Source organism: Mercenaria mercenaria, unplaced genomic scaffold, assembly GCF_021730395.1.
Source record: "Mercenaria mercenaria strain notata unplaced genomic scaffold, MADL_Memer_1 contig_3674, whole genome shotgun sequence".
Lineage (NCBI taxonomy): Eukaryota > Metazoa > Mollusca > Bivalvia > Venerida > Veneridae > Mercenaria > Mercenaria mercenaria.
In genome coordinates, this window is record NW_026461836.1 from 1 (window position 1) to 13,244 (window position 13,244).

At 36.5% G+C, this 13,244-nt stretch overlaps 1 protein-coding gene across 1 annotated transcript; it reads left to right on the forward strand.

Annotated features, from left to right (window-relative positions):
• The first annotated feature begins 104 nt into the window (after positions 1-104).
• Positions 105-2,144, forward strand: LOC128553285 (TNF receptor-associated factor family protein DDB_G0272098-like). The gene has a single exon (XM_053534417.1). It carries the CDS (start codon positions 105-107, stop codon positions 2,142-2,144), a length of 2,040 nt encoding a protein of 679 aa, XP_053390392.1.
• The last annotated feature ends 11,100 nt before the right edge of the window (positions 2,145-13,244 follow it).

The window sequence follows — 13,244 nt, forward strand, 5'->3', positions numbered from 1 at the left end:
ATTCACCACGAAAAACAAGAAGAAGCGCTGAAAATTTTGAAGACAAAGTTGTGCAGTCTCCAAAAAGACAAAAAGTTGATGTCAAAGGAAAGTTAAATGAGAGCATGGATACGGAAAATGATTCACCTAGAAAAACAAGAAGGAGAGCTGATGGTAATGAAGAAAAAGTTGTACAGTCTCCAAAAAGACAAAAAGTTGAAGTTGCAGGAAAGTTAAATGAGAGCATGGATACAGAGAATGATTCACCTAGAAAAACAAGAAGGAGAGTTGATGATAATGAAGAGAAAGTTGTACAGCCTTTGAAAAGACAGGAAGTTGAAATCAAAAGAAAGTTAAATAAGAATTTGGAACAAAAAGACAATAAAAAGAGAAGAAATGAAAAAGAAACATATACCAAACCAAATAGGATTAAAACATCTCGGATGGATGCAAAACAGGTAGTAAAGGTTTTGCCAAACAAGCTTAAGACATTGACAGTTGATCTCCATAAATTGAAATTGAATGAAGCTCTTAAAACATATAAAGCAAAGGCAGTTTCAAGGGCAATAGAGGCAAGACACAAGAAAAACAGAAGCCTAAGAGAATTTAATAAGGGTGGCAATGAAAAAAGTGATATAAATAGCAAAGAGATCCCTTCTTTGTCTCAAAAAAGGCCAAGAAATAAAGAACCAAATATTTTGTCAGAAAAATCAGTGAAAAGAAAAGGTATTGGTGTAAAAGAAAAACAAAAGTGCATGAAAGAATTGAAGTTTGAAAGGAAAATTCAAATTGTGAAAACAGCTCGATATAAGCGTGCTGTCCCTGATACAGTGCCAAAAGATGAAATTGTTAAGACATGTAGCTTGAAACAATTGACTAAAGGATTACCAGTTGTGAAAGTAACTGTTCCTTGTCTAACCAGTGAGGAAATTCTTAGACTTAGTCAAAACATTGAGAAATCTGTTGTCTCAGTAAAGGAGTCTAAATCTGAATTGACTTCATCAGAAGTGGCAAATCAAATATTAGACGAAATAATTGATGAAATTTGTTGTGCTGAAGAATTACCTGATGACACTGTGCATCAGTTAGATGGTGTTTCAGACATCTGTGGTAGTAATCCTGTTACTACAGGTAGGGAGAGTGGAGAAAGTGATGTAAGCGACAATAGCAAGAAGTCAGTGCCGTCAGATTCTGAGGGAGTAAAAAGTGTGCAGGAATCCTCAAACAAACAGGAGAGTACTAGAAATATAAAGAAAGAAAATTTAAATGTAATTTCTACTGACGAATCAGAATCAGATCTATCTCTTATATCAGTCACATTAGAAAACAAAGAAAATGAAAATAACACTACTGCCCCTTATTGTGAGAACACAGATTTAAGTAATGAAAATAGAAGTACAGATCATGAAAATGATAATGAAGTTTCAGATGTGGAAAAGAAGACTGTTTGTGAAATTGATGTCATCCCATTGGGAAAAAGTAAATTTTATGATGAAGATGTGGAAGAAAATTCACTTGATGAAGTGGATGGTGAAATAGTAGATGGGACTGAAATGTCACTGGAGGATGATGAGGAGAATGTTCAGAATACATTCAGTGGGGAGCAGATAGAAGATAGTTGTGAAATAAAAACTAAACATGAAGATATCAGTCTTGCAGAGGAAGGAGTAAATAATGAAGTCAAACACTTTTATGGCAGCAAAGAAAATGATGATATCATTGTGTTAAAGACTTCTCCGCAGAAGTTGATGAAAACATCAAAAATAGTAGAGTGTATAAATAATGATACTTCAGATGATGGTAGTGCAGAAAAGGAAAATATAAGTGAAAAAAATATAGAAAAAGAATTGAATGATACTGATATGGCAAACACATTAAAAAGTTACGTAGAGGTAGAGATAAACGATTCTAAAGACAATAGCACAAATTCACTAAAACAAAAGCAGGTGTTGAGTGCTATAATTGATAGTGAATCAGGTTCATTGATTGGTGATGTGTATTCTGTTGATGAATCTGCTGGAAGTTCTAGTGAAGGAGATCATGACAAAAAGTTACATAAGAGAGGAAAGAATTCTTCAGATGGTCAGATAGAAAACGTTTCAAGAGCTTCTAGGTCCAGGTCAACAACTCCAGATGATGTTATTGAGAGTCTTACAGAGAGCTGATTTTAAAATATCATTTTGATTTGTTGTAGTTTGCTAGATGATTTTCTGTGAAGTTGTTGCATTTCGATGCATTTCTGTTTCTGGTATGACCTTCTTAAACATAAAATTTATTAGAACAACAGTTCTAGATTAACTCAGAGAGACTGTATGGGAACTTTTATGTAGTAAAATCAAATAGTGCTGAAGGTTTTATGTAATTGTTCTGTTAAACTTTGTTGTAACAAGGTTAATGTTTCATTTAGAGTTTGCAAATAAGATATTGTTACATAGTTTTCATATGATGAAAAAGATGATCATTTTGTTTATACAAAAACTTACAAGTTCATTTTTTACAGAGACTCACATTCAGATTTTATAAATTGTCATTACGTATCCAAAATGCCAAAAGGTTTTATTTTTATGTTTCATGTTTCACCTGCCTAAGATGGTTATTAAGGGGCTAAGGAAGGCCTACAATAGTTCATGTTCAGATGAACCTGGCTTAGTGGCCGCCTCTATTAAGCAGCCACTTACCTAAAGCAGCCAATCAGCTAATATCCTAAATTGATTTTTTCTCCAATTTTAACCCTTATCGTGCTGGAAAAGACTGATTCTGCCTTTGTGACCAGTGTAGATCATGATCTACCTGCACATCCGTGCAGTCTGATCATGATCTGATCTGTTCGCCATTCAGTCAGTATCTTTTTGGTTAGCATTCCCTTTTAACAGTTAACCCTTATCATGCTGTGCACGATTGATCTGCTTTTGCGACAAATGTAGATCATGATCAGCCTGCACAGCCATGCAGTCTGATCATGATCTTCATTGTTTGCTATTTAGTCAGTATCATTTTGGTAAGCTCCCCTTTACACAGTTAATGGTACTTTCCTAATTGAAAGAAGGACAAGTTCGTTATAAAAATTTAGCAGAGTAAGAGTTAACCTGACTGAGGCAGCCACATACTGCTTCCTTGGCCGGCTGGTTACTACAGGTTTGTCTTTACTTTTAAGTAACATTTCATAACATTTGTTTCAAACATTATTTGAATTTTTGTCACATAAAGAAGTCAGGGATATGAAGCCATTTTTTGTTAATGAAATGGTTTAATTTTTGGCTCATTTTGAGAGTAAGGCTTATACTGCCATTATTTGCAAAGGTATATTGCCACTGAAAATTGTTTTACTCATAAGATGATACAGGTATTAGTTGCACATGCCTGTATAAAGATGTATTTTTGTTGTTTTTTTTGTGAGATTACGGTGGTTGAGAGTGGTTTCACAGTCCCCTTCAGATTTGATTGTCGACCCTAGCTTATTTAATACTATTCACAACTAGTCCAGATGAGTTTGTGACTATTGGCTATATGCTATGATTTATTAATATTGGTTAGCACAAGATAGGACTCATTTCACCTTTTCCCATGTTATTTTTAGCTCACCTGAGCCAAAAGCTTGGGGTGAGCTATTGTGATCACTAACCGTCCGTCGTCCGTAAACTTTTACTTTAAACGACATCTCCTCATAAACCGCTAGGCCAATTTCATCCAAACTTCACAGGAATGTGAAGCCATACAAAAATTGTTCAAAGAATTGAATTCCATGCAGAACTCTGGTTGCCATGGCAACCGAAAGGAAAAAACTTTAAAAATCTTCTTCTCAAAATGTGTTCAAATCATGACCCCCGGGGTCAAAATTGACCCCACCCCAGGGGTCACTTGATTTTACATAGGAAAATCTTCAAAAATTTTCTAAAAATAAAGCAGAAGGCCTAGATCTTAGATATTTGACATGTAGCATTGCCTAGTAGACTTCTACAAAATTTGTTCAAATCATGACCCCCGGGTTTAAATTGACCCCGCCCCATGGGGTTACTTGATTGTACATAGAAAAATCTTCAAAATTTTCTAAAAATAAACCAGAAGGCCTAGAGCTTAGATATTTGACATGTAGCGTTGCCTAGTGGACCTCTACAAAATTTGTTCAAATCTTGACCCCCCCCAGGGTCAAATTGACCCAGCCCCAGGGATTACTTGATTGTACATAGGAAAATCTTCCAACAAATGTCTAGAAATAAACTAGAAGGCCTAGAGCTTAGATATTTGGCGTGTAGCATTGCCTAGTGGATCTTTACCAAGTTTATTCAAATCATGACCCCGGGGTCAAGCTTAAATGCAAATCTTCATAGCAACCATTTAATCAGTGAGCGATATAGGGCCATCATGGCCGTCTTGTTCCTCTTTACATATATATGTCTTTCTAGGCCAACAAAAGATTTTTGTTCAGGGTAACCGAACTGCCTTGCTACAAAAAAATTTCAGTTTTGTGGCAAAATTTTCAAAAGTTAGTGAAAACAATTGAATGCCAATGGATGCTTAGTTTGTCGATACAATCTCATGTTTTCTATTAAGTAACTATTTCATTAGCGATTGCATTTACTTATCTGTGTACAATGACAGTCTTATTGATGTCCTATCCCACCTTCCCCAACCCCGTCCAAATAAAGAAAAAGACCTACTTAACATTCCTACAACTTTTAGAGACATTACCTTAAACAGACAATTTATTTTTTAGGCCCAGTTTGTATAATGTTGACTTAGTAGAATTTTACAAATTTCCGCTCCGTGAAAGCAATACTACTAGTGAATAAGCATGTATTTTAATGACCTGTCAGTTCCTGACCTGATCAGAAATAATTCAGTACCTACCACTTGATTCCCTTTTAAATGATATTTGCCTGTTTATTAAAGTATAGTTTTGAGTGTTTTTTTTAAAAGTGGGTAGATATGTAAAATAAATAAAATGGAAGTATTCAATATAAATTTCAAAAAAGGACTACTTGTAGTAAAAGGACACTCCGTGGCTAAATGGTGAAGGTCACTGACTTCGAATCACTTTCCCTTTACCTATATGGGTTCAAGCCTCACTAGGGGTGCTGAATTCTTCATGTGAGGAAGCATCCAGCTGGCTTACGGAAGGCCGGTGGTTATACACAGGTGCCCGCTTGTGATGATCTAATGCATGGAGGAGCAGCTGCGGTCTTCCTCCACCATCAGAGCTGGAAAGTTGCTATATGACCTATAATTTTGTCAGTGCGATTTAAATTCAACCAAAAAAAGAGAAATGAAATGAAAAACAAAAATTGAGAAGTATGAAAGGTATTGCAAGTAATAGTTATTGGACACTGGAAATTTTGGTGAGCATATTAATAGCAGTGACCCTCTGTATTCTGGGATAAGTTCATATTTGAGCCACACCATGAGAAAACCAACATAGTGACTTTTGCCACCAGCATGGATCCAGACCAGCCTGCGCATCCGCGCAGTCTGGTCAGGATCCATGCTGTTAGCTAACAGTTTCTCTAATTGCAATAGGCTTTGAAAGCGAACAGCATGGATTCTGACCAGACTTCGTGGATGCGCAGGCTGGTCTGGATCCATGCTGGTCGCAAAGCCACTATGTTGGTTTTCCCATGGCACGGCTCATTTCATCAGGTATGTTTGGGGCAGGTTAATAGCCTGTATATCTGAAATGTTTAAATTGCATGTAAATCGACTAGTTCTATTTGTTTATCAAGCTGGTGTTGTCTGTGTTCTTGTAATTGTGGTGCTAACCATTGTTATTGTTGAGGCTGTTCTGAGTGTGTTTATATTTCATTCTGTATTATAAATTAACTGAGTAATTTGTGCTTTAGGTGAGCTATTGTTATCACACAATGTTCATCATCTGTCAGTCTGTTGGTTTTCCAAATTTTCTTCAAACAAAGTCTCCTAAACCATTTGATGAAATCTGATAAATATTTCTATGAAGGTCCTCTTCCAGAGTTATTCAGACAGTTTTCTTTGACTGATGTGGAGGCAGTTCGAACTGGAAAAAAAACAGCATCTGCTTTACATTCTTCATGCTAATATTCTTGGATGACCTTCAAACAGGAGTTTTCAGTGTTTATAATTTCTCAAAAACATGGTCATCAGAGCTTAAAATGGAAATAAAATCTTCAAACTACATCTCATCTTAATTTACTGGTCCAGCTTTGAAATAAATTAAGAAACTAATCTTGGTTGATCTACTTCACTTGTTTCCTTAAAAAAACACGGCCACCAGAGCATGGTCAGTTTTTCTATGTCACAAAAGCTGTTGTGTGAAGTTGCTAGTCTGATTCTAAAATAACTTGATACAAAGGTTTCACGGATGACACTCTCCTATTATATGTCCCTAAATGGGGACTAATGGTTTACACCTTGCTTGGCAGTTCTTTTTCTGTAAGTCCAATTTTTCAAAAAAACCCAACAAAAAACAGTAAAAACATTGCCAGTTGAGGGTAAGATCATGCTTATGTTGTATAAACTTTTACTTTATAAACTCGAAAACCTTAAAAACCCTGTCAGAAACTGCTTATTTTGTTTCAAATAATTTGAGAAAGCCTTTCAAAGCCTATTGCAATTAGAGAAACCGTTAGCAAACAGCATGGATCTTGACCAGACTGCGCAGATGCAAAAGCTGGTCTGGATCCATGCTGGTCGCATATGCACTATGTTGGTTTTCTCATGATGTGGCTCATTTCATAGAAATATTCCTTTGGCGACCCACTGCAGCATTGTCCAAGCCATCCTGATTCACTCGAAAATGACTGACAGGGGCATGGGTTTGTAGTTCCTAAATAAAACATTCGAAAACATCCCCTTTGAATCTGCAGGCCAGCTTTCAAAATAATTTGGCAGATAAGGTTTCTTGAATGACTATTCCAAAACCTTTACTATTTTGAATTGTTAAATTCAGGTATGAGATCTAGGGCCATCATTGCCCCTTTTTGTATATTTCAGTGTTTAGTTATATTTTCTTTGTTGTTTTTTGCAAACACATGTACATGTGAAAGAAGGAAATTTGATTTTTTGGATATATGTATAGAATAATCATTCACCCTGAATTCCGTAGAATATGCATGTTTAATGTAGTTCAAGTTAGTTAAATTGAGTGGAACTTTTAGCTGATTCCTTGAGGTTCAGGATGAGCTATAAGTATAGGCAGATGAGTTAATGTTAGTAGTTTATTGTCGTCATCCTTGTTCTTATGTGCCCACCATGACAATAGCGATAGACCAATATAGTGTTACTCTATTCATGTATGTATATTTGTTTGTGTAAAGCTTAAAAACACTGAAAAGACCTGCTTTTGAACCCCTTGATAAATTTTGAGCAATGAAAATCTGAAGCATCATTGCATGGACACCTTATTTGTTCATATTGTTTCACTCCTCTGCTAGTAATTTACTTGATTGGTGTTCATCAGCCCAACATTATTCAGCACCTCTATAAATATGGCCATTCAGCTGGCTTTACAGTCAAACCCCTGTTAACATGCTACTTCTTTGCCGTAAGTAACACTGATAAAATGCTCATGTGCCCCATAGTGAGCTCACATAATTAAGGCTAGTTTTTAAATCTTTACAGTTTTTTTACTAGATTACCGGTATGCTCGTTTCTGACAGAGATTTATCACAGCTTATCATTTGATGTATAGACATGATGCTTGAAATGACAGTGAAAGGAATTGTATTGAATAGGTATAATTAGTGATTTTATTATGTGGATCTGGGACAATCTGTGTATGAAAAGAATTGGAACCACTGCCTTGCATGATCGTAAGAGGCGACTAATAGGGTCTTAACACTTGGTTTTGCTGTAACTCTGTGATTCCAGCAGGTATGCAAATTTTGATTCCATACCTCATGTTTTTATTTCGATGTTAATGAGATATGAAACCAAAATTTGTAGTCCTGTTTGGCGCCATATAACCTATACTGTGTTGGTGCTCCGTAAAACCCAAATAAATAAATAAATAAATGTATTATTGTTATTAATTTGTCGTTCTTTTAAGAATTCTTTCCTTTAAGAATATTTTTAACTGCTTAAGCCTATGATTAATGAACAACTTCTTATTTCAAACATATGATTGATGTTTACCAAAATTTTGTCAGAAACATTCTTACTTGGTCCTTTGTGTGTCATTTGGTCGGAGGAACAGAGGACTTTTATTGACTCTTGTTAACTTGATAAGTATGTTATGTTATTTCGTTAAGTCAAGAAGACTTAAGAAGTATTTTGTTATTCAGTGACAGATTTTATCACTTGAGAAAATGCATGGTTTCTCAGTTTAGTTTAATATATTGACCAGTAAATGAGTGTGAGCACACAATGTTTCATTCCAAAGTATGGATTTGCCAAGGGTTCTAAATAAGATAAGAATTTCTTGATCTGCCTATTCTTAAAAGAACAATATTGCCTCCTGATCTTGCATGGAAATGAGAACTCACAAGAGTCTTGCCTGATATTACTGCCACAAATCATGTATTCCCAAAATTTCATAAAATATGTTCCTGAATTAATTAGCCATTGATAAAATTGCTTATTTTGTTTGATTATAATCGAAATGATTGGTCTTTATCATTTGTTTTCCTGCTAAAATTTTATGTATTAATTTTTGTAAAAGTATAATAATGACGATGAAGAGTATTAATTTTACATTATCAATATTTTTATTATCACAGCATGTTTTGTATAAAAAATGAAAAACTTGTAATAGATTGTGTTTGATAATGAAACACTTTTTAATTACATTTAGCAGATGTTTATGAAGTCTGATAAATGCAGAACAAGGATGCTCCACATGTCAAAGAAAAAAGTAGGGTTATTGTTAGTGATGGGCAAATCGGTTAGATTTGCCAACCGATTAATCGGCATAATTGGACAAGCCAATCGGTTCGATTAATCGGATATAATCGGATAATCGGTTACTCTAGTTGCATATCTATAAGTTCACCTCACAGTGTATGTTTTATGTCATTACTTAAGAAATGAACCACACAGACATCAAATATCCTACTTCTATTGTATCCCTTCATAAACATAAGTAAGCTAACAGCATAAAAGTAAAATATTTGTGAAGGTAGTAAACTTCAAATCAGGTACTGGTCTTAATTTCACCAAAGACTCTTATCCAGTGATATATTGTGATATTAAATTAAAATCATAAGGAGCCAAACAAAGTATTAACGATTTATTAATTCTTAATAACGACTGGAATGATTTCAATCCCACAAAATCAAAAATTGAAAATACCTTTGCTGTAAGTATGCTATGCATACTGCCATACTAATGTCAAGAGTTTAGAATGATTCTTTTCCCAGCTTAATTTTGTAAAAGCCATATATCTTCAAAATCTGGGTGATCAAAGATGAACTCGATTTCTTTCGAGACTTTGGAGGGAGCCATTTTTACGTAGAGTAGTTTCCCTTAGCGTAATTGCCCCAAAGAACAGTAAGTACCAGAAAGAAAAAGGTCAGAAACAACTAAATTATCCGTTTGGGTGCCAAGTAATTAATCGGTCAGGGAAAAGTGAAGTCGGCGATCGCGTTCATGAATGCAACACCGACAATTACTCGATTGTCGCCGATTGTCGGCCCATCACTAGTTATTGTCAGTCTTTATATTTTTGTAAGGAATTCTTAAACTTTACAATGATCACTTACTTCAAAATCATTGATGGTATGAAAAATCAAACTGATTATTTCTTATTGGATTCATTTTAACATTTCTTTTAGAGAGATGTTCGCAACTGAAAAATGAAAAAATCCTGTTTCTGCATTCTTACTTGTTGCTTTTTAGCTCACCTGTCACAAATGACAAGGTGAGCTTTTGTGATTGCGCGGCGTCCGTCGTCCGTCCGTGCATGAGTCCTTGCGTAAACTTTTGCTTGTGACCACTCTAGAGGTCACATTTTTCATGGGGTCTTTATGAAAATTGGTCAGAATGTTCACCTTGATGATATCTAGGTCAAGTTCGAAACTGGGTCACATGCGGTCAAAAACTAGGTCAGTAGGTCTTAAAATAGAAAAACCTTGTGACCTCTCTAGAGGCCATATTTTTCGCAGGAACTTCATGAAAATTGGTCAGAATGTTCACCTTGATGATATCTAGGTCAAGTTTGAAACTGGGTCACGTGCCTTAAAAAACTTGGTCAGTAGGTCAAATAATAGAAAAACCTTGTGACCTCTCTAGAGGCCATATTTTTCATGGGATCTGTATGAAAGTTGGTCTGAATGTTTATCTTGATGATATCTAGGTCAGTTTTGAAACTGGGTCACGTGCGGTCAAAAACTAGGTCAGTAGGTCTAAAAATAGAAAAACCTTGTGACCTCTCTAGAGGCCATACTTGTGAATGGATCTTCATGAAAATTGGTCAGAATGTTTACCTTGATGATATCTAGGTCAGTTCAAAACTGGGTCACGTGCCATCAATAACTAGGTCAGTAGATCAAATAATAAAAACCTCTCTAGAGGCCATATTTTTCAATGGATCTTCATGAAAATTGGTCAGAATTTTTATCTTGATGATATCTAGGTCAGGTTCAAAACTGGATCACATGAGCTCAAAAACTAGGTCACTATGTCAAATAATAGAAAAAACGACGTCATACTCAGTTCAAAACTGGGTCATGTGGGGACAGGTGAGCGATTCAGGACCATCATCGTCCTCTTGTTTTTTCTAGGTATGCATGTTGATATTTACAGTCTTAAAGCATTTTCGAGGGCCTCCGTGGCCGAGTGGTTAAGGTCACTGACTTCAAATCACTTGCTCCTCATCGATGTGGGTTCGAGCCTCCCTTAGGGCGTTGAAATCTTCATGTGAGATGGCCATCCAGCTGGCTTACGGAAGGTCGGTGGTTTTACCCAGGTGCCCGCTCCTGGTGAAATAATGCACGGAGGGGCACCTGGGTCTTCCTCCACCATCAAACCCAACAAAATAAATAAATAAAGCATTTTCTTTGATGAAACTGTATACATTGTATGGCTTTACCTTTTAACTCCTTCGAATTGCTTTTACCGGAAAGGCAAATTAGACTAAGGTCACAACATTTAGTTAGTCGCATTGGTTAACATGCATATACATTATTTCATCATGTTTTTATTTACCAGATGCTTAACATATTAGCATGCAGGGTGAAGCAAAGCTAGAGTGTTAGTCATTTAAACAATTGCAATTAGCCGTATGATATGGTTATTTTACAGATAAATAACTGTAATTGTGACATCATTAATGTTCGTGGGGACTTACTTTCGCAGATTTTGCAATTGCACCAGTCAGCGAAATTCAGTCCCAACGAACATAAGCTCTCCATTTATTACATCTTCAGACAGTGAAGTCTTTGAATTTATATCCCCACGAAATAGCCCCTTATGGCCAAAAAAAAAGATGTTTTTTATTGCCCAAAAATATTGAATAATTGTACACTGCTCAAAACTGGATTGATGTAAACTGTGTAAATGAGCGAATGTTTATAACATAAATTATATGAACAATTTCTTCAGTAATTATGTCTCCCCCAGGAGACATATTGTTTTTGTCCTGTCCGTCCGTCCATCCGTCTGTCCGTCCGTCCTTACGTCACACTTCATTTCCGAGCAATAACTGGAGAACCATTTGACCTAGAACCTTCAAACTTAATAGGGTTGTGGGGCTGCTGGAGTAGACGACCCCTATTGTTTTTGGGGTCACTCCGTCAAAGGTCAAGGTCACAGGGGCCTGAACATTGAAAACTATTTCCGATCAATAACTAGAGAACCACTTGACCCAGAATGTTGAAACTTCATAGGATGATTGGTCATGAAGAGTAGATGACCCCTATTGATTTTGGGGTCACTCCGTCAAAGGTCAAGGTCACAGTGGCCTGAACATAGAAAACCATTTCCAGTCAATAACTAGAGAACCACTTGACCACGAATGTTGGAACTTCATAAGATGATTGGTCATGAAGAGTAGATGACCTCTATTGATTTTGGGGTCACTCCATCAAAGGTCAAGGTCACAGGGGCCTGAACATGGAAAACCATTTCCGATCAATAACTAGAGAACCACTTGACCCAGAATGTTGAAACTTCATAGGATGATTGTGCATGCAAAGTAGATGACCCATATCGATTTTGGGGTCACTCCATTAAAGGTCAAGGTCACAGGGGCCTGAACATTGAAAACCATTTCCGGTCAGTAACTTGAGAACCACTTGACCCAGAATGTTGAAACTTAATAGGATGATTGGTCATGCAGAGTAGATGACCCCTAACGATTTTGGGGTCACTCTGTGAAAGGTCAAGGTCACAGGGGCCTGAACATTGAAAACCATTTCCGGTCAGTAACTTGAGAACCACTTGACCCAGAATGTTGAAACTTCATAGGATGATTGGTCATGCAGAGTAGATGACCCCTAACGATTTTAGGGTCACTCTGTTAAAGGTCAAGGCCACAGGGGCCTGAACATGGAAAACCATTTCCGGTCAGTAACTTGAGAACCACTTGACCCAGAATGTTGAAACTTCATAGGATGATTGGTCATGCAGAATAGATGACCCCTAACGATTTTAGGGTCACTCTGTTAAAGGTCAAGGCCACAGGGGCCTGAACATGGAAAACCATTTCCAATTAATAACTTGAGAACCTCTCGACCCAGAATGTTGAAACTTCATAGGATGATTGTTCATGCAGAGTAAATGACCCCTATTGTTTTTGGGGTCACTCCGTTAAAGGTCAAGGTCACAGAGGCCTGAACATTGATAACCAGTTCCAATCAATAACTTGAGAACCACTTGACCCAGAATGTTGAAACTTCATAGGATGATTGAACATGCAGAGTAGATGACCCCTATTGATTTTGGGGTCAGTCTATTAAAGGTCAAGGTCACAGTGGCCTGTTCATGTAAAATCATTTTTTGGAAATAACTTGAGAACCACTTGACCTACAATGTTGAAACTTAATAGGATGATTGGACATGCAGAGTAGATGACCCCTATTTATTTTGAGGTCACTTGATCAAAGGTCAAGGTCACAGGAGCCTGAACATTGATAACCAGTTCCAATCAATAACTTGAGAACCACTTGACCCAGAATGTTGAAACTTCATAGGATGATTGAACATGCAGAGTAGATGACCCCTATTGATTTTGGGGTCAGTCTATTAAAGGTCAAGGTCACAGTGGCCTGTTCATGTAAAATCATTTTTTGGAAATAACTTGAGAACCACTTGACCTACAATGTTGAAACTTAATAGGATGATTGGACATGCAGAGTAGA